We start from the raw sequence: 22,507 nt of genomic DNA on the forward strand, positions 1-22,507 counted from the left end.
TAAGGAAAAATAGAGCTATCCTGACCTACTTCCAAAGAAATGGAACAAGAGCAGAGAAGCATCACTGAGGCAGATCCCAGTCCCTAGCGTGGGATTTACAGCAAAAATCTGTACATCTGGAGCAGGGATCTGCAACAATTGAGCAGCGATGCAACATAATGCTGTGCACGGTCAATTGATTTACACACTTTAATGAACCCTCATCGCAGCTCTAGTAGTTGGCAGGTAACCATGCACCATCCTTATTTTACCCACTGGGAATTGAGGAAAATGGTTTAAGCAACTTGCTCACAACCACAGATGGAGTCTGCATCAGAGATAGGATTAATGCTCAGGGCTTGCCGATTCCAAGGGCCACATTTCACGTCCCTAGTGCTCAACAATCTCAGTACCTATAGAACTACACTGAATATTGTCTGGCGCAAAGGCGGGGGAGGGAAACGTACATTATACACACATCATATAGGAGGGTGTATGTGACGGCTTAGACCTACAATAAGACCCTGGTATCAGGAGATGCTGCTTCCAGACAGTCATTTTGCTATATAGAGTTTAGCACTCCAGCCACCTCTGAAAAGGAGGAGGAAAGATTCCTCTGGGGCTTAGCAAGGAAGCCAAAAGGAAATCCAACATTTCTGCACATAAAGAAATAATTCACAGGAGGCTTTACATGAGCTCTGGAATTCCTTAGCCAAATACACTTTAAAAGCATGCTTCACCCAGCACAGCCCCTTCCTGCTCTCTGGACGGATGCTATTTGCAGTAAGTGAAAGCCAGTCCATTAGTCCAGTAAGTTTGCTGGACATTCGCTGCCTGGCTAAGAGCAATGACTGGGCTACATAAGGTCTTTCCTTAGATGTCTGTTGCACCAGTTATATTTTTAAAAGCTTGAGCACTACATAGCTTTTTCTCATCTGACCTTGAAAGAGTCAGCTGCCATCTAATCTGTTCCTTTTGAAGTCAATTAACGTGGAATACATAACAGGAGTGTTGCACTGCATGTTAATGAATCCAGAAAAATTCCTTTCCTAACAAATTCTGCACGTGTCTCAAATAAAACGGGATTAATGTGTGTGCAGCTTGCAGTTATGAGACCTTTAAACTTTAAAGTACCAAAAAAAGGCAAAACAAACTTAACCATTAACTGAAATAAAATGCAGCTCAGAAATGAAAGTCACTTCTCTTTTTAGCTCATTCATTTCAGACACTTTGGAATAAACACCAACTGAATTAAAACACATGTACTTTTAAATGTTATCAGCAATCCACAGATGTGTGTGTTTCTCAATTAAAAAATAACCTAAATCAGACTTTATCCTAGCCATATTTTTTTCCTCCTGAATAAAATGTTAATTTACAGGCCTTGGGATTGCCTCAGAGTACAAAGCTTATGAGCAATAGTATTTATAGACACCAAACTGCGGACTATAAAAGTGTTGGATAATGTACAATTATCAAATAGCATGAATTTTCTATAGCATTTGCACTTGGAATAATTTTGAAATTATACACAAAGATCTTTTTTTCAAAATAAGTGGCAGATGCTCACCTAGACCACAATTTGGAGAGAATAATATAATGGGGGGTGGGGGGGAGAATGATGTACAAACATTGATGCAGGGCCAAATGATGCAGACCTTACAGAGAACCCATGCTCTGAAAATCACATTCCTTACTGGTGTCTCAGGTAGGACACCCAAGAACCGAGGCACCCAAAATCACCAGTCACTGGAAAATCTTGACTAAGGCCTCTGCTGAGGCTGTCTTGTCACCAGTCTCCAGAGAATTACCCCTGCGAAATGATACAGCACCAAGCACCACAGCTGATCTCAACAGCCACAGCAAATAGCCCAGAATGAAGCTGAGGGTTTTTTATATCACAGCCTGTATGCTGTATGTGACCCAGCAACAGAATTGATAGGAAGCAGGTTTAATATACTGCCTAAGACTAACACTGCCCAGCTGGTGCATGTTTTCTGTATCAACTATAGATTCAGACTGACCTACAAGGGTAGCCTTGTCTTGCGTTCAGCCGTGATTAAATCAAGATATAAGAAATACAGCTGGGGTAAGGGAAAGTAACTGAAAATTTCAAAATTTCATTTCACTGGTTTATTAAACTGGCCAGTTTTTCACCATTCAGAATTATTTTTGAAATCAAAATTTTCACCTATTTTACAAGCGTAATTTTTTGTTCTATTTTATAATTGAAATTTTCCAGTGCACCTTAGTTGACCAATCAAATGTAGCGATGGAGAAAAATAAAACCAAACCTGGTAAGTGAATGCTAAAAAACGATAAATGAAGAAAGTTGGTCAAAAACTTGCAAAAGATTAAAATTTTCAAGAAAAGCTGTAATTGCATAAAACATTGTTTCTGATAATCGACCATATTTATTGGAAAAAAATTTCAACAGCTCTAGGGCACAAAAGCGTATTTCCAAGAATTATGCTTACCAGAAAGTGATGAAAGAAGGTGCATTTTTAATAATGGAAAATAAAAATATCTATATATTTCTCTATGTAATTACAGAAGTGGGGCATATGCACACACAGAGATGGATTTTTTCAAAGATTACATGAATACTACTATAGAAAACAAAAACAAGATCTACTAACCTGGATATCAAGCATTTTTCTTTCTTCTCCTAAAGAATCATCTTTGTCCTTTTTGCTAATTTTTGATTTTTTTGGCAAAGGATGGTCCCTGGCATCTTTCTGGATCTTTAACCTAAGCTCCTGAGCAAATCTACAATCCATATAAAAAACAAAGCAACTTCCATTAGTACAAAATCTACACAATTTGGTGTTCACCCCAAGCCCAGTCAGATTACGTCTCTTTTGAATAAGTAGTCAAACTATTATACTTTTTTAAAATGAAAAATTAGCCAAACTGGTTTACCCATTAAAAAGCCTCACAAGTTAGTATGGCCTGGAAATATACATCTAACAAAACATACACGGCAATTACATCCTGTGTTCCAGTTCAGTGACTCCGTGCTGCACGCATCGATTACTGATGTAATGTAAAATGCTGTCTGTGTCATTTATGGATATTAGTGAAACATTACTAAAGAGGACACTTGCTCTTGTGCTCTGGGACAACAGATGGAATTACTATGGACTCCACTCATTCGCAGTCTCTCCATTCTCAGCAAAAAGCTGCTAATATATTTGAAGGCCGCCAATAAGTGAAAGGCAGGTTTGTGCGGCTGCAGCCAGCAAAAGCAGCCCTGGGATGCGCCTTTCCTGGTCGCAGCCCCACAACCCTGCCTGCAGCCAGGGCCTTTCTTCCAAAAATAGCTGTCAATAAGCAGCATGCCTATTGCCAGTCTCTGAATCCTACTAACTTACCATCAACGGGAAAGGTTTGGTTCCCAGAAAAATGTTGTTACGAACCGAAAGTTGTTAACATCAGGATTGCTATTAAGTAGCATCCATTGTACAATCAATGGGCCTGCTCTTGCTCTCACTGGAGCCAAGGGTGTTTTGCCATTGACTTTAATAGGAGCCGGATTAAACGCTTCTGTGAAACTGGTGGTACTCTCTCCTGGTATTTTAGAGAAGAGGTCACTTGGAAAAAAGATGCACATAATTTCTGCATCAGAAATTAGGCAATATCCTTTGTGTCCCCACTTCAGCACCTGCCTGCACAAGAATTCAAGCATATAAACCGGTGTCGATCCTGACCAGCGATCCTTATTCACATTAGTTTGCTACTTAGCAAGTAACACAAGACTCAACGTAATGAGCGTATATGGGCCTGAACCGAAAACCACTAAAGCCAATGGGAGCACTCCATTGATTTTAACGGACTGTGGAATGTGCTGTATATGCAGCCATGTGGTGCTGATACTGTACTACTTAAATAGGCCACTCGGGATCTGACTTACTAGGATTACAGTATTTTGCCACACTTAACTTTATCTAAGTATAATTGTGTTTTATTATTTAATCATCTAGAACAGCGGTTCTCAAACTGTGGGCTGGGACCCCAAAGTGGGTCATGACCCCGTTTTAATGGGGTTGCCAGGGCTGGCGTTAGATTTGCTGGGACCCAAGCCCAGCACCATTGTGTGGGGCTGATGCCCGAGCCCCACTGCTCTGGGCTGAAGCCAAAGATCAAGGTCAGGTTACAGGCTCCCCACGTGGAGCTGAAGCCCTTGGGTTTTGGCATTGCCCCTTCCCCCTGCCTAGGGCAGAGGAGCTTGGGCTTTGGCCCTCCCCGCCCAGGGTAGGGGGGCTCCAATAGGCTCAGGCTTCAGTCCCCCCTCCTGGGGTCATGTAGTAATTTTTGTTGTCAGAAGGAGGTCGCAGTGCAGTGAAGTTTGAGACCCCTTGATCTAGAATTATTCAAATTTTGTTGAGAAAAAGCTGAACAAACAAGGGCAAATAATTCACACTCCTATTTCTAATAAGTTTTCTGTGCATTTTATGGCAATAACTTGATGAATATTTATTTACAGGAAACTCACTAACTTTCCCTGGACACACTAATTTTCTTTTTTCTGCCAAACATGCAGCAAGTACTACACTCGTGTAATGCTAACCACACTGAAGGTTGCTCTTTATCCAGAAGTGCAGTTCTACTCCGCAAAATGACTAGGTAAAAATGGCACTGTTCAGGGCTCCATGTTTACTGTTTGGCATTTTCCATATCAAAGGCGCTCAGTGTACAAGTAAAGTCTTGTGTTTTTTTCTAACTGCCAGCCCTGCAAATTCAGCACAGAACCTCACACTGCTCAGTGGCATTATTTCCTTCTCTCACATGGCCATTTTGACCAAGAAGCTAACAGACAACGTACCTTTCCATAAATCCATCTTTGTTAAAGAAATCACACTGCAATAGGTCAGCACAGGATGGCCTTTTGTCCGGATCAATCTGCAGGCATTTCTAAAAGATCAAGGAAAATTTTGGTAGGCAACTGTAGTAGCATCAAATGAAAAATCTTTGCTATGTCTAAATAAAAGTCACTAAAGAGACAGTAAGAAAACAAATAAACAAGGTCCAAAGTTATTGAAAAAACATTGCTACAGTGTGACTAAGGGATGTAACCAGGGAGGACAAACTGGACGAATTTAACAATGTTTGCTTGGAAACTCTATCCATATGGAATTGATGCCTTTCACTGACAGACATCAATCCGCTTTCTCCTAAACTGTAACCATCTCTCTAATTCTGATTATTTTAATTTTTTGGTCAGGATTTTACAGCATGGACAATGTTAAGGATTAGAAACCAAATGAGTCGTGTTCAAAGTGTTATTTTATTTGGCCAACAAAATTATTGTATTCCACACATGCAGGCATAAACACACACACACACAAAGTAGCAGCTGCAATGTTCAATACATATTTTCCAAAAACTAAAAATCTAAAATGGCTAAGGCAAAATTGAGGGTTTTCTAGAGGCTAACTGCCATTGTAACAGAGGCAGAAAATTCTGGGAAGGAAGATGAAGGGCAGACTCCTGTCTACTCCTCCCCACCATCAAATGACAGACCTGCTTGCTTCCGTTCTTTACAAGGAAAGCTACCGACTCCAGGAGTTACAGGGAAGTGGCTCTCTGGCTTGTAGATTGTGCACACTGAATGCAACTAGCTATAGGGAGAGAAAGTTGCTCCCCACATGTCCACACAATATAAAGTCACATACGAGAGAGAAGGGGTGTTTTAACTGCTCCTTGCTAGGATTTTGCATCTGTAACACACTGGTCAGCATGTGTTACCTGTCCCGCGTCGTGCCCAACTCACCGCTTAAGAGTCTGGTAGACAGGGCCACCCCTAGCCATTTTGGTGCCTATGGGGTCTCCAAATCACTAGCCAGACTAGACTCTACTTCCCACCACCACTCTAGCAGCTGCTCAACATGAGAGGGGAACAAAGCATGTGGAGCAGGGAGCACAAATCTTGCTCCCTCTGCTCAGTGACCATGGATCCAGGCAGGAAGGAGAGCAGCTCAGAGCCTCCTTCCCCAACCATCACCAACCCCACCAGGAGTGGGGGCCTCAGCTCCATCCCCATTCAGCCAATGAGGTAGCAGACAACAAGAGAGCCTATCCTCCCTCTGCCAGTGGCAGTTACAGAGCCTATCCGAAGTGCAGGGGACACAGGGCAGTGGAGAAAATAGAGCTATGAAATGTCTGTGGGAGACAACTGTCCCCTTGGCAAATGATGCCCCTGAGTGCAGAAGCAATAAGTGGGGCGACACAAAGGGAGTCAGGACTCAGTTGACCCAGGGTAAGGACTACAGCCAATGGTAAAGCAGAAAGCACAGACAAGGGGATGAGACACAGTAAATACTAGAAGCAGCAGCGTGTTTTGTTTGAAGGAAGAGGGCTGCGCACCATGTTTTTTCTCCTGCCAACCCAGTTAATGGTTAATTAGACTGGGAACCGACAGAAAGCCTGAGATGCAGCCTCTCCCTTGCATTTTTGAGCCCTCTTCCCCACAATCTAAATCACAGAACCTTAAGAGCAAAGGGAAGACGGACAGAAGGAGAAAACAGAAGACCAAGGCATTTCGAAATGAATTAATTACCTTGTCTAAATCTAACACTGCCGCAGAGAGCTTGGGATACCGTCTTTCAAGAGGTTCGGCCTCCTTGACCTCTGGCAACCTCACTCCAGCAAAGAGTGGATTTTTATAGAACAGCTCTTGATGCTGTGGAGTTAAATTGCCTGGAATGGATAGGTTATATTGTTATGATATCACCAATGCCTACAGAAAGCTTAGCACAGACTGTGGCCCTCTGCTTGATTGTAGATGGCAGCATGTCAGTGCCAGTAATCACTTACCATTGTCCTTACACTAGCTAAAGTGCTCAGTGGTCTCACTGTGGTTCTTTATCCTACCAGACATTTCGGATCTAGAACCTCAAAGGCCGCCAATACGAAAAGGCTTTTCTTGGCTGAGAAAAATCTATTGCTCAACCTGGCCCAGACTAACCTTAGAGACTGAGACCCTTCAGTGATGCCTTTTGAGAGGTCTCTCTTCCCTTCTACAAGCAAAATTAATTGTGGCTCCATTTTCAAGCTAAAAGAGACCCCCCCTCCCTTTTACAGCATATAAAGGAATTAATGTTCTTAAAATGCTGCTGCGCCAGCACCCCAGTCATCACTTCTCATGTCATGATTCATTTAGCTCTAGCCACTGCCTGTGATGCCAGGAGTTCAGCTATGAACCTTGGCAGGAACGGGCAGTTTAATTGGAGTGACCATTACTGCTTCTAAGAACATAAGAACAGCCATAGTGGGTCAGACCAATGATCCATTTCCTTGCATCCTGTCTTCTGATAGTGGCCAGTGGCAGATGCTTCAGAAGAAATGAAGAGAACAGGGCAATTATCAAGTGATTCATCTCCTCCATCCAGTTCTGACTTCTGGAAGTTGGACGCGTGGCTTAGGGACTCCCAGACCATGGGGTTGTGCCCCTGACCACTTTGGCTAATAACCATTGATAGGCCTATCCTCCATGAACTTAGAGGGTTTTTTTTTTTTTTAACCGAGTTATACTTTTGGCCTTCCAAATATCCCCTGGCAATGAGTTCCACAGGTTGACTATGTACTGTGTGAAGAAGTACTTCCTTTTCTTTGTTTTAAACCTGCTGCCTATTAATCTGACTGGGTGACCCCTGGTTCATGTGTTATGTGAAGGGATAAAGAACACTTCCCTATTCACTTTCTTGACACTACTCCTGATTTTACCATATCCTCCCTTAGTCATCTCTTTTCTAAGGTGAACAGTCCCAGTCTTTTTAATCTCTCCTCATATGGAATCTGTGCCATGCCCTAATCATTTTTGTTGTCCTTCTCTGTATCTTTTCCAGTTCTAACACACATGTTTCTGAGATGGGGTGACCACAACTCCATGCAGTACTACAGGTGCGGGCGTGCCATGGATTTCTCTGAAAGAACCCAGCCAGCAGCAGCAGCAGGAGCGTGCTCCTCTGCTGAGAGTTCTCTTGCAGGGGCCATGTCAGGGTCCCACTCTCATCCTTCCTGTTCAGAGGGTACCATACATAAGGCCACTAGGGAGACTGCCTGGGGTGCCTGCAGCATTCTGACCAAGTTCTTCCTTTCGTCAGCTCCAACTTGTGGTCTTTTGGCTTCCGTTGTGTCTGGCCAAGGTCTGTGGCTCGGATGAGAGCATGCTAGCTCAGGCTCAGTCCGGATACGATACAGGTGAGAACAGTGGGATGGGGGGAAAAACTCAAGGAGACAGCAGATGCATTATCTGTCCCTTTAACTGAGGGCACTTTGGCTACTGAAGTCTGCAGTCTAGGGGTGCCGTTGGAAACCTGGCAGCTTCTGCCTAGCCAGATGGCTGTGGTAGCCTAGAGAATTATTTTAAATATTCCCTTGGCAACGAAGCTGCTTCCTATCAGATGTGGACATGGCCCCATCTACGTGGCATAACCTTTGGCTGCTAATAATGTAAGATCAGCTTGCTTCTAACCAGTCACAGTCAGATACAGAAGAGGACAGATTGTAGTATTTTCAAATCTTACAGTGCTGTAATCTTTAACAAAAAATATCCACATTCCAGCCTAGGAGGCAAGAGGTGAAATGAAATACATCTGGGGGTCTTCACCAAAGCGCGAGAGGATATTTGTCCACGTGACCAAAAAAACACCCTGTTTTGGCCCAATCATCCAACTTTACCACCACCACCACCACCACCCCACCACCATCACCCCCAGTTGAAACAGCATAAGGGCATTAAGGCAAGAATCAAGTGCTTTGACAAGACGGTTTGCACAGTGTTTGCTTACACTACTCCCAATGCCGCCCTTTTTTCATTGCCACGACATACCATAAGCCTTTGCCAATTAAACACAGAAAAAAGCTGACGTTCTTACCCAGACATTTCATGATATGGTACAGCTGGTCAATGTCTGAGTCCCCAGGAAACAGGGGCTCTCCTGTAAGCATTTCTGGGACCAGACAGCCAATGGCCCACACATCCACAGCCCTGAAAGAAAAGTACCAATACTGAAACCAGCTGCAGCAAAACCATTTCCGGGTATTTTCCTTCTTATATCTGAGCCCAAAGTTGCTGGTATTCATCGCCCAGAAGGTCACTGCAGGCTGTGTGGCCTGACGCAGCACTGCCCAGGACAGCATATGGTTTTGGCATGCGGCAGGATGACTGTTTTCAGTTTTAACCACGCATAAAAAAAGTGAAGATCCGTTTAATCAAAACCTTAGTTCACAAATGATGCCACCCACCCTCATGTATAACACACTGTAGTATTTTCCCCCTTATTAATGAGACAGAAGCTGAGCAGCTCTTTCCTAAGGAGGGATTTGTTTTTAAGATTTATTTCCTGAAGGTGGATTTAAGGTTCTATAAAGAAAGAGATAATATGTACATACATTTTTAAAGAGGTATGTCAAGCAGCATTAGAAATGTAAAGGAACCAACCCAGGATTTCTCCCATTGAAGTCCATGGGAGTACTGACCAAGTCTACAGGATTGATCCTCAATGCAAAGAAATCTCATTAATTCCACACACCTCCCATCAGGGCCCCCCACGTATCTGTCCAAGTTCTGAGAAGCCTGCCACCTATCTAATTAGTATTTTCCTCCACTATACAACCTGCAGCCTTCAGAATCCACAATGCTGTTAGCATCTTTCTGTCAGAAGATGATAGGAAGGATCTATCCATCCATCTCAGGATTTTCCACTGCCTTCGCCCATCACCATAGTACCCAAGCAGCTTCCATGTAAAACAGATCGGCAATAGGGAGGCCCCTAGGGGACTTCATTGAGTCTCTGGCTCGTCTATGTTTGTGTGTTACAGAAACTGTACTGTGGGGTAGAGGTTGTTTCGGAAGAGGAGTTGTTGTTGTGTTATTATAGTTATGGTGGAAAAGCCTCCTTGTAATTTGTCTGCAAAGCAGGGAAAACCCTCTGCAATCTCTTCTGCCCATTTTCTTACTTGCCATACTTGGTATCGCCAACCAACAGTTCTGGAGCTCTGTACCATCGCGTTGCCACATAATCAGTGTAAGCTTCACCAGGGGCTGCCAGAGTACGAGCGAATCCAAAATCACAGAGTTTTACAACTCCTGATTGAGAGACCAATATATTTTCCGGTTTAATGTCTCTGTGTATTATCTAACAAGAGAAGCAAAAAGTATAATTGAAGAATTTCCTATTTCTCTATCACGAGAATTTACATTCTGTAGACCGACCCATCAAAAAAAATAGTGCCATTGTATGTATGTAAAAACTAAGCTTTCACTTGCACAATGGATACCTAAGCTGAGTCTTCAAAAGACGTTCATGCATACACAATCCATGCACAAAGCATGTGCCAAAACATGCATGTGGGTGCACAAACACTCATTTTGCATACAAATTATCATGTTGTGTCCTTTGCATGTGGAGTTACCTAGCACAGATACTTTGCAGGCACAATTTATGTGCCTGATTTTGAAAATCTGGCCTTACAACTTTTATTCTTTAAATAAATGGTCAAGTGGTGTGCTGAGACATCTCAATGCTTTGGGTTTATCATGCAACTGAAAGTAAAGAATTTCTATGCACTAAAACAGTATCAATTTCCCAAATATACAAGAAAATGCTTCTTCACACAATGTGAGATTAAACAGAGGAACTTGTTGTCACAGGAAGTTGAACACAACAATTTAACAAAATTTAAAAAAGTGAATATTTAGAGACATTATGAATATCCAGAATCAAATTTAACAACAACAACAACAAAATTTTAAGAGCTATTAAACCTCAAACTTCAGGGCTTAAATAAATCTCTAACCAATGGAGACCAGGATGAGACCTATGTGAAGGACAGATTATCCCACATCTGCCTACTACAGATTTCTTACATCTTCCTCTGAAACAGCTGGTACTGGCCACCATCAGAGACAGGCTAGAGGATTGGATGGACCTTGGGTCTGAGTCACTCAGGGAATTCCTATGAAATACTGTCACTATTAACATTTGCATACTTAACATATTTCTTTCTAGTTGAAGCTTTACTTAAAATAAGTAACTTAGCAGCTACTCATCCACTGAAGTTGTTGTTTTCTTAAATGCAAAGTTAACCTCATTAATCTACTTACATTGTGACTGTGACAAAATCCTATTCCTTTTATAATCTGAAATAAATATTTCCGAACTCTATTGTAATCTAGTCCATGTGGAAACAGCTCAAGGTCGTCGAGGAGTGTGTGATCCACAAATTCAAACACCAGATACCATCGTTTCTTCTTCTTACACACTTCCAGCAGGTTCACCAGATTTTCATGTCGAAGTTGCTGTTATAAAACAATAAATACTTTAGGAGAACATATCAGCATTTAGCAGCATAAGAGACCTGGAGCCCGAAAGTTTAACTGCAATACGCCTGGTATCCCAAACACCCTCTCGTCCTTGACAGGACACTCCTGCTGATTTACGTTTAAAATTGGGTCCCGCAGGTCTCATAAGAACGACCATATTGGGTCAAGCCAATGGTCCATTTAGGCCAATATCCTGTCTCTGACAGTGGCCAGTGCCAGATGCTTCTCCAGAGAAAATAACTTTAATTTCATAAGTCAAAGAGGCACATGTACACATTTAACCATAGCCAGAAAAAGCAACTGATTAATACACATCCATATTTAGTTTACAATAGAAAGGCTGACACTGGGAATCTCATGATTGTATTCATAAAGGGAATTTTCAAAGCCCACCTCCGCTTTTGGTACATAGTTCACAGCAATTAGATTTAGATCTGAACAGTGCATGAGTCCTGTCCCTGTGAAGGTTGGGCCCCAATCCTGCAAAGACTTCAGGGAGTGCGTAAACATAAGCATGCACTTAAATTAAAGGAGTTATTCACAATATATAAAGTTTAGTACAGGCAAGTCTCATCTTACACGTAGATTCCGTTCCGTGGTTAGCGCGTAAAGTGAAAACTGTGTATAGTCAAAATTACATTGAGTTGAATGGTGGGCGGAATCGTCCGCAGTACAGGTACAGTATTAAAAGGTTATTTTTCTCTTTTTCTTTTGTTTTTGCTGACCGCATAAAGCTGAAATCACGCATGTTAAATGCACGTAAGATGTGACAGACCTGTATGGGCTTAAGTATTTGGGTCAGGATATAACCCTAACAATACAATCCTGCACAGACCTGTCCACGTGAAGGATTTCTGCCCCTGTAGGGGCAAACCAGAACCCCAAAAAGTCCTCTAGCATAGATGACAAGGGGGCTAGTTTTTATTAGAAAATTCAGTCACGTTAGATCATATCTTCAAGGCATTACAATAAAAAACATGCTGCCAAACACGACTTTCCGCTCAGGATAGACAGGGGCAGTCATATTTAACCTTAACTCGGCTGGCCAGGAACAAACCTTACCAGACCCACAGTATTACCCACGAACAGCTAACACAATGTTAAACACAGCTTGTTCCTGTCATGTTCGACATTCCTCACATGCATCTGAGGAAGTGGGTATTCACCCACGAAAGCTCATGCTCCAAAACATCTGTTAGTCTATAAGGTGCCACAGGATTCTTTGCTGCTTTTACAGATCCAGACTAACACGGCTACCCTCTGATACTTGACATTGTCTTGGTTAGCCCGGCTCCTCAGAGTCATGTTCTAACACAATCTAGCAAATACGGGCCCCAGCTGTTCACAACCACTCATCACTGCCAGTCTACAGAAACAGAGTCTTCCAGGGATGCTACTGGTGAATCACAGCAGCTCTGTTACAGGAACCGCTGAAGGCAAGTGTTTGTATCTGAGGGAAGGGCTTACACAGATAAAATACTTCACCTTTATCCTCTCCTTCACCTGTTGCAGGAAAGAGTAAGGTGCTGCCAAAAATCAAACAATTCTTCTCATCCTTTCCTTTTCCTATTCCCCTGTCCACTTGCAATTACAAAAACTTGTCTATAATAATGTGACTTACAGAGCTGTGCCAATTCACCACCATACACACGTGCTTGTAAGTGTTAACTCCATACCTTACCCTTTGGCTGCACGTGTTTTTGGACTGTAAACCTTCTGCAGCCAGGATACGCTCTTCTCTGTGACTTTATGGGGCTCCAATCCTGACCGGGACCATTGGGCATTCCCATAATGTAAATATTTACAACAAATAATAATAGTGCTGCAATACCTTTAAACTAAACACAAATGGAGAGTTCAAACTTCAGCATTCTTCCCTAAAATATTGTTAACAATTAAACAGGTTTCATTATACTATGTCTTATCTGGTACGGTCGGGTTAAAAAGTAACATACCAAAGAGATGGAGGCACCATTGAGATTTTTTTTTTAAATGATAGTTTAGAGAAAGGGTAAGTCAAGACTGCAAATGAAGCCATGGAGATTTGTTTCTACTCAATTTACTGCCATAGTCTAACAAGAGCAACGTCCATCTTGAGAGCATTTTACATTTGTATTATTAGCTTATCATCTGTAGAGGCAACAAAACCAAACCCACACTGCTAAGAGAGAGTTGTAATCCATAGTGCAGTTGCTAATATTTCTGAAAAGTACTCAAGAAATCATACAAGACATTTTCAAGGTGTTTTATTTGGAAGCTACCATATGAACACCAAGCCCAAAACTCACAGTATCTAAGGCTTTATCAACACACAAGTCTTACCGCTTCAATTATACCAACATACCTAAAGTGGTACAATCCCTCTACTGTGGATGCTGTTACACCGGTATAAATGGGCTTAGGGCTTGTCTGCACTACAGTCTTGGCTGAAACAGCTACGTGGACAGAGTCCCCTAGCATAGACTCAGCATGGACTGGCAGAAGTTCTTCTGCTGGCATATCTACAGCACCTGTCCTAACAACATTAGCTGACACAAGCACTCTTCTGTTGGCATAGTTGTTTCTACACCAAGGGGTATGCCAGCATAGCTGCGTCTGCCGGAGGGAGGGAGATTCCCCCCCACACACACACTCCTAGCCAGCATAGCTACGCTGACAAGACTTTGTAGTGCATACGAGGCCTTAGGCTGGCACAGTTTATTCCTGTTGGGGAAGGGAAATACTCTTGACCAGTATAATGCACCTTCATACCATCGTAACTGTGCCAACACTAGGGGTTGTACCGTATAACTCTATCAGTAAAAAAACCACCACAGTGACACTAGTACAAAAACCGTGCAGGCTGAGCCTAACAGTCCATCTGAACAGCACCGCCTTGCAGTCATGCAGGAAGTGAAGTCTGAAGTATAATACTTGACATTGTCACTTACCAAAACAACAATGGAAGGTAAATATGCAAATGCAAGAGTGCAGGAACACATGCAAAATATCCTGTAATACTCCAGTCCTATTAGCTATTCTGCTAGGAAACAGCTCCTTCTGGCTCTTTATGGATTAAAGGGGAATGCACCGGATGGGCCCAGAAGAGGAAAACATTCGAGGACAGCTGAGGCTGTACTGAAGTGAGGCTGGGGTGAAGGGATGGAATGAGATTTAGGACCAGCTCATGACTACAGCCCACCCCAGAAGGTGCAGAAGGACCACACAGCAGGGGGAATTCTCTCCAACTTTGGAACTGTGCACTTGGTACTTAGATGCGATGGTGACAAACCCTGCATTAGACAGACACAGCAGGCATGGAATTCTAACGCCCGGTCTACTAATACAGAACTTGAACGACAAAGTAAAAGAACTCGATCAAATACAGATGAAATGCTGGGAATAGCACTGTTCACTCTTTAGTCAGTATTTCAGGTCACTTTAAATCTAATCATTGGTCTTGTAACTGGGTGAGCTGCTTTATTAAATCAATAGGCTGTTAAACAGGACAGATTTGTTGTAACTTATGGAGAGGAATTTATTTTTATTGGGTCTGCCATTCACAGCAAAATCAATCAATTCAGTTAAGCAGCATTTTACAAAAGACAGAGTGGAATTAAGTCTATTACACTGAGCCAAGTGCTGGGTTACTTTAATAACAAACTGAACACACGTTCCCTAAGATCAGACGCCTGCTAATTGACTGCTGGATAAGTCCTACGGACTCTGGAAAACAGGGCCTAAAATTCCACATCATGGATATACAGGCTTCTGTCCTGCTCAGCTGGGCCAATATTCTTGGCATTTTCAAACACCGAGGCTTTTATAAAATTCACTCTGAAAGTGACTCATTCAATCAGCATAGTGTTCCCGGCATAGTATTCTTAATAAGATATTATGTGTCTGTTATCCCATCATCAGGTTTTCATGGTACCAAAGAACAGCTAAATGCACAGTGGTAGCTGCCAGGAGGAAGCAGGAGTTCAGGGCATCCGAGTGGAGGGCAGCTGAAAAGCTGTGGGAGGTGGTTAGAGTTTCTGGTACCCAAGAGGTGCAGAATGTAGGTAATTGGGGAGGAGAGGCAGCTCAGGGGTCTCACCTCTTTGCAGGGAAGGGGAAAAGTGACTTTGTATCTGTGGAAAAGGGAGCATGAGCTGCCTTGCCACCCCAGGTTACCCATGACAGCAGCCAGGGATCCTAAAGTGCCACACCCCCAACAAAGATAGGTAAGTACATTAGCTGACTGTTCCTGCGAAAATGATCAGCAGTAAAATAGTTCATGTTCATATTTAATTTGTCATTATTAGGTTTCAGAATCAACACCTCTTGAAACAAAGAGGCACAATTCACACCTATCCTACTGTAAGGTCTGAGGCCTTTTTCTGCGGTAATGAGCAGCAGCCGCAGTAGGACAGCAGCAGCCATGAGCTAAGAAGCAAAGAACCACAGCCTCACATTCCATCTAAATTGTCCTATCGGGCTGTTAAGAAGGTGCTCCTATCCTAACAGTACGCACCAGCACCAGATAAAGAAACAGATCATAAGATGTTTAAAGAAAACTTTGTTTGACAGCATTCTGTCCGGCAAGGAGTCACTTAACATTTGTGATGTGAAATCTATACTTCTTTATTGTTTTGCCTTTATGGTCCTTACTTCTCTGTTGTTTATCTGCATGGTTTCTGTCTGATTCTTTGACTCTTGCATAACTAATTTTGCAAGATTTAAATCAACTCAGGTGGTGGGGTCTGATTGGTTAAAGAATTGCTTCATAGTAGGCTAGGACTGGTGAGAAATACTGGCTTGTAGTACTTCAGTTTAAAATGATTGGTTAAGATATAGCTAAGTAGGACCCAAGTTTTAACTATATGGGGTCCAAAAGGAAGTTATTTGGAACCTAAGTCCAGGACACAGCCCAAGATCAGAGCTGCCAGACCTCAACACCCTGGCAACCATACCAGGCAAAAGTTGCAGCCCCAGACAATCTAATCTTGACTAGCCATCAAGAAAAGTATGTCTGCCTTATTGGGAGTGAGGAGCACTGCATGCTTAGCATGGGCATTCTGTTATGGTGATTGTTAATAGAGGTTACGGATATTATTGCGTAAGGCTCTTTCACTGGTAAAAGACCCCGCAAACCCACAGAAGATTACACCTTGAGCCCTAGGAACTGGGTAAGGGTGAGGGTGCCTAAATTAACGAGGTTACACCTTGAGCCCAGGGAAGGGTAAAAGTGGGGGGACCTAGAGTGTGCTGGTAACACTGCAGCTCTAGTTTCAGGATTTTTACAGATTCAAGCATGGGTTTACCCATTGCTTAGGACAGGAATATTTGCTTTACAGCCATAAGAGCTAAAGAGGGTTTTGTCTTTTTTGTTTTGTTTTTTAATTAAAGATTAGATTCTGGAGAAAATTCCACAGCTGTTAGAGACACCAGACTCCATCCATGTGGAGCTTGCATTCTATGAAACGTAACAAGATTAACTCTCCTAACATGTATTTTCACTGACTTCTACATATATTGGACCATGGCATATTAATAATAAAAAGCTGTTTGCCAAGCTCTCTTTCATCCAGGAACAAAAGTTAATTTCTAAGATACCTGGGAGCAGGGTATGCCCGGGGGTTGATTCCACACAGCATGACTGCTAATGGACCGGATAAAACCCAGGGTCAAACTGGCTTGCCTCACAGTAGATTGGGGAACCAGAAGTTTTCCCCAGTGGTTGTATCTTATGCTCAGCATCTAAGCTTTCATTTAACAAACTTTTTAAAGGATAGTTGTGTCTTATGATTCTGATGATTACATTCATTTCACATTTTCAGGGTTAGGTGATGAAGCCATATCTGCCTGAATCTGCTGACAGCCTGAAACAAAAACCCTGCAGTAGGTGTAAATTGTACCCCTTCATTTAATAGGAGGAGATGACACTGAAGCCTAATGACAAGACTGTTTCACTGCTGATCAAAATTGTACAAGTCAAAGGGAAGGGCCCACTGTGGAAATCTGTACAACATAGTGTGAAGAGCATTTTAGTCTGGTGTTATGAGTGGGGAGAGGACAAGGGAATATCAGGATTTATTGGTTTCCATTTGACCCAGGATAATACTTTATCCTCTACAATGCCCTATACCTAGGTCTGTCCTTGTAGAGTGCAAGGAAACTTTGGCTAGTACACAGAGCGATGGCCCACATTGTGAACTAGGCAGATTCTGTATTCTGTACTGGCTGCCAATCCCAAGTAACTAAGGGATTACATCATCCCTTATAATCCACACCACTGGGGCTAATCAAATTATTAGAGGCAAGGAAAGACTTCCATATCAGGAGAGATGGAAAAGACTGGGACTCTTTGTTCAGAAAGGAAATGAGTGGAAGGGAATGTGAAAAAAGTATATAAATTACTGAATGACACAGAAAAGGTAAATCAGATGGTCCTGTTTACCCTCTTACAGTACAGAAGACAGTAAATTAAACTGGAAAGTGACAAAATTTAAAATGGACAAAAAATGGTTTTAATAAACCACAATGTATAATTAGTCTATGGAACTCATGGTCACAAGCTATCCCAGAGTCCAAGATCTCAGCAGGATTCAAAAAGGATTAGAAATGTGTATGGATAACAGAGAATATCCAGTTGCATTAAAAAGAACAAACAAATCTAAGGATTATAAAGTATCAGAGGGGTAGCCGTGTTAGTCTGGATCTGTAAAAGCAGCAAAGAGTCCTGTGGCACCATATAGACTAACAGACGTATTGGAGTACGAGCTTTCGTGGGTGAATACCCACTTCGTCGGATGCATGGATTATAAAGCTACTCAATGCATGGCACAAATCAACCACTAATTGATGGGGCTTGGAAAGAAATTTACTCCTCTGGGTAGATTATTCCACAATTATCCATGATGCAGGTTTTCTTGCACCTTCCAATGAAGCATCACATACTGGCCATTGTTGGAGATAGGATCCGTATATATCTGCTCTGAACTGGTATGCCAACTCCTGTGGTTTTAGGTATGGTGTCAAACACTTCTGTTGTGCTCCTGTACATCTCTTGCTGTCAGAAGTCCCTTTTCTAATTTGTCACACACAATGCTCCACTTCCAGTCATCTGACAATATTAATATGTTTCCAACTGACAGATGAAGAGAATATCTGCCAACAGCACACCTTTAATTGCAGTCAAGGGGGAATCAAGTTTGCAAGTTCATTTGTGTCTCATTTCCTTTCATTCTTCCCTCATGAATAGAGAGCACACAAACACATTCCTAACAAAGTCAATGCCAGCCAACCAATTGAGAACAGCACCTAACCAAACAGAAAAGTAACTCCCAATTGATCTGGGCTAACTGCCAAACCAATCTACCATTAGTATTTTTAAAAACAATGGTAGCTGACCATACCTAGATTGCTTCATCTAGATTGTTGCTATATTCTAAATGTAAACATAAAATGACTTACCACTAGAAATTTAATTTTTTTCAAAAGTAATTCAAATTCTAAGATCACAAACATCCTGTAATTTCAATACAGAGACAAGACATTACTCATTAAAGATCTCTCAATACATAGTTTAGCAAGGCTTAAAAGAATATTCCCTAATACACATTTATAAAGCCGTCCAAAATGATAGTGATATATAGTTGTGAATGTTTTACACAAACAAACAGATGATGATGGATAGTTGCTAGCTTTACTGTAGTTTTTGCACTTTTGAATTGCCAAGGGCTGGGAAATGTGACAATCTAAGACCCTGATATAGGAAAGCATCCTCATTCTAGAAAATATTTAAGAACACGTAGTTAACTGCTTTCCTGAATCAGGATCTAAGACCAGAAAATACTTTTCTTCTTAATCCTGGCGGCTGAGGCTACTATATTACTGTAATATCGTCCCAAAAAAATCTTCTGTACTTGTTTTCAGTAACACAACTTATCTAAATAGATGGTGTGCCTCTTATATAAAGCTATCTTTCTTAGAAGAATGACAATCAAAATATGCATCAAAACCCACCATTTACTTCAAACTGTTTCAGCATCTGTAAAACTTAAATTCCTAGACTATCCTGGGACTTTCATACAGAAACGTATTTACTGTAAGTGATTGCTGCGCACACTGGGTAAAATGGACCCAGCATCTGCATGTTACTTTGTATGTGAACTCACCTTGAGTAGCTTGATTTCTCGCATGGCAATTTTTTTAACCATTTTATCATCCTCACTTTCCAAAAACTTCTTGATGGCAACTATTCTTCCATTGTCTTTATTTCTACACTTCATTACCATTCCGTAGCTTCCTTCTCCGACTAGCCCAAGGGTCTCGTACTTTTCCATTTTAACTCCGAAACAGCTGTGTCTTCTGCTGAAAGCCATAAACCAAGATAAGCATACACAACCACAAGGTCTACATTTCTGACAAATTCTCCACTGCTTTTACTACTATGAGTCTCCCCCAGCCCCCCATCATCACACATACTTAAACATAATCTTCTCAAGTTGTGCTCTGTGACCTCCCAGGAGTCCTTATAGAGACAGTAGATAAAAAACAACATAGCAGGCTGAGTGTTTGTATTGTTTGAGATGTCTCAGCACATTTTTTAATGGAAACGAAAGGGTCTGTGCAGGACAAGGTCAGAAGCCTGGACTGAAGTTAACAAAGTAGTAGCGAGACTTTTGGCAAAATATTATATTTATGCAAAGCACAAATATTTTTGTTTGTGCATCTTTATGAGAAAGTAACAGCTATGAATTTTACACACTTGTTTTAATAAAAAAATGTACATATGACTGATCAGAAAAGTAACACAAAATTGCAGAGATTACAGAATACTTTGCATTGAATAGCTTATTTTGAATGGCTGATTGAGCCTGTACAGAAGAGGGATGGAACTGACATTGTTCTAGGAAGATAAGCAATCACTCATGTCATCTCAACCACAGAGAGGAGGAAACTCAGCTCATTTTTCACCTGATAATTTCATTTTGATAATTTCTAACTGGCACTACTTAACCCACGATCGAGCGGTCTCTTGAACATCAGTAGGAATAATTCCATTTAGAACTTCTTTGCTGTTTCCACACATTTTCTTCTGTTTAAATGAAGCCTTAAATAAGATGGTTTATGCAATTATAACTCTCTTTGCACTTGGTTTCTCATAGACTTGTTAATGGGTCCAAGTGGAGATGTAAATATTTCAAAAATATCAACAAAAATATGAATCAATATATGGCCATGACTGTATTACACAATCAAAAGTGGCCAATCCCAGACTCCAAAAGCTTAGATCATTTCTTATTGCTAGGTATGAGCCTGCTCTTACAGAAATCCATGAGAATTTTGCCCTTGACATTAATAAGACTAAGGATGGTCCCTACATCCCAATGCTATTGTAACTGGGGAATGTTGCGTGCTGTGCTTTGGAAATGCAAAACACTCACTGAATCCTCAATTACCCAAGGCAGGCAAGGTCTTGTGTTCGAGACACACGTGAGCCAGTCTCAAAGCAAGAGTGCCACAAGGCTTATGCCTCTCTGGCCCTCACACTACAGCCCCCTGACCAGGAAATACATAAAACCACCAACCTGCAGAAAGAGTGAGGAGAACTAACACTGGTGAGGGGGAGCCGTGATACAGCCAAGAGCGTTCCATCCACCGATGGGGCACCGGCCCATCACCGCAGCATCCAAGCCCTTCACAAGTGGCGCTGGGGGTGATTTGCTTTCACCTCTAGCTGGGGAAGGGTTTGCAGCAATATTGAGGGATTAATATCACAGTGACTGAATCTCTCCCCCTTACCCCCACAACAGAGGATGTATGTGCGTGTTCACTCCTTATTCAGGCACAAATCTCCCAAAGCCTTAAATATAGACCCTCCGACACCTCTGTATCTCCTTCCCCCATCCCTCTGTAGGAGGAGTCCCATATTACACCCCCCAAACCTCCCCATCCACCTCCCCGCCCCGCTGTCCCTCTGCGGGGTGGAGGGGCACCACATCAAACACAACACCTCTCCTGCATACCATACACCTCTCCCCATCTCTCATGCAGGGGGGCACCCCCATTACACCCAGCAACCACCTGTCCCCTGCCCCACACCTGCCTCCCACCCCAATGCAGGGGGAGCCCTCATTACACCCAGCCCCTGCCCCCCTCCCCAATACAGGAGGAGCCCCCATTACACCCAGCAAACACCTGCCCCCCTGTCCTAATGCAGGGAGAGCCCCCATTACACCCAGCAAGCACCTGCCCCAGTGCAGGGGGAGCCCCCATTACACCCAGCAAGCACCTGCCCCAGTGCAGGGGGAGCCCCCATTACACCCAGCAAGCACCTGCCCCAGTGCAGGGGAGCCCCCATTACACCCAGCAAGCACCTGCCCCAGTGCAGGGGAGCCCCCATTACACCCAGCAAGCACCTGCCCCAATGCAGGGAGAGCCCCCATTACACCCAGCAAGCACCTGCCCCAGTGCAGGGGGAGCCCCCATTACACCCAGCAAGCACCTGCCCCAGTGCAGGGGAGCCCCCATTACACCCAGCAAGCACCTGCCCCAGTGCAGGGGGAGCCCCCATTACACCCAGCAAGCACCTGCCCCAGTGCAGGGGAGCCCCCATTACACCCAGCAAGCACCTGCCCCCCCCCGTCCTAATGCAGGGGGAGCCCCCATTACACCCAGCAAGCACCTGCCCCAATGCAGGGGGAGCCCCCATTACACCCAGCCCCCTGCCCCGCGCAGCCCACAGGCTGGCTGCCAAGCGCGGACAAGGAGCGGCTCGTGGGTTGGGCTCCCCGAGGCAGGACTGCCCGGACCCCGCGCGGCGTGAGGAGCAGCCTGCCCCTTGTCACCCACCTGGCCCGGGCGCTTCTCCCCCAGCCGCGCGCCCGCGCGCGCTCACCCAGGGGAGCGGAGCGGCCGCGCGCCAGGCGCAAAGCCCGCGCGGGGACAACCAGCCGCTACGAGGCGGGCGCGCGGCCGCTGCGCGTGAGCAGCCTGCCAGCGGGAGCACGCGAGGGCCCGAGCAGGCAGCGAGCGCGAGCGGCGGTCGCCATGGGCAACGGCTCAGCTGTACACACACAGCCGCCAGGGCCGGGCGCAGGGCGGGGCCAGCCCCAGCAGCAGCGCGCGGGGGAGGCTCCCGGTCCGAGCCGGGCTCCTCCGCCTTGTGCGCGGGGGAAGGCCGCACCGCCCGAGCCGGAGCCTCTACGCAGCCCTGGCTGAACCCCGAGC

At 43.6% G+C, this 22,507-nt stretch overlaps 1 protein-coding gene across 4 annotated transcripts in view; it reads right to left on the minus strand.

Moving 5' to 3' along the window:
• Nucleotides 1-22,203, minus strand: part of CDKL2 (cyclin dependent kinase like 2) — a 30,068-nt gene extending 7,865 nt beyond the window's left edge. For 2 of the 4 annotated variants that reach the window (XM_030565257.1, XM_030565261.1), the window contains exons 1-9: nucleotides 22,130-22,203; nucleotides 20,866-21,014; nucleotides 19,450-19,645; nucleotides 11,090-11,284; nucleotides 9,943-10,121; nucleotides 8,859-8,971; nucleotides 6,539-6,678; nucleotides 4,805-4,893; nucleotides 2,619-2,748 (exon numbers count right to left, since the gene is read on the minus strand). In XM_030565257.1, the coding sequence (XP_030421117.1) occupies nucleotides 2,619-2,748; nucleotides 4,805-4,893; nucleotides 6,539-6,678; nucleotides 8,859-8,971; nucleotides 9,943-10,121; nucleotides 11,090-11,284; nucleotides 19,450-19,617 (1,014 nt within the window). In that variant the 5' untranslated portion in view covers nucleotides 19,618-19,645; nucleotides 20,866-21,014; nucleotides 22,130-22,203. The remainder of the gene's footprint in view (nucleotides 1-2,618; nucleotides 2,749-4,804; nucleotides 4,894-6,538; nucleotides 6,679-8,858; nucleotides 8,972-9,942; nucleotides 10,122-11,089; nucleotides 11,285-19,449; nucleotides 19,646-20,865; nucleotides 21,015-22,129) is intronic. The other 2 variants (XM_030565259.1, XM_030565258.1) reach the window with 2 other exon arrangements.
• Nucleotides 22,204-22,507: the final 304 nt, after the last annotated feature.

Source organism: Gopherus evgoodei, chromosome 5 (assembly GCF_007399415.2).
Source record: "Gopherus evgoodei ecotype Sinaloan lineage chromosome 5, rGopEvg1_v1.p, whole genome shotgun sequence".
In the NCBI taxonomy this organism is placed as follows: Eukaryota; Metazoa; Chordata; order Testudines; family Testudinidae; genus Gopherus; species Gopherus evgoodei.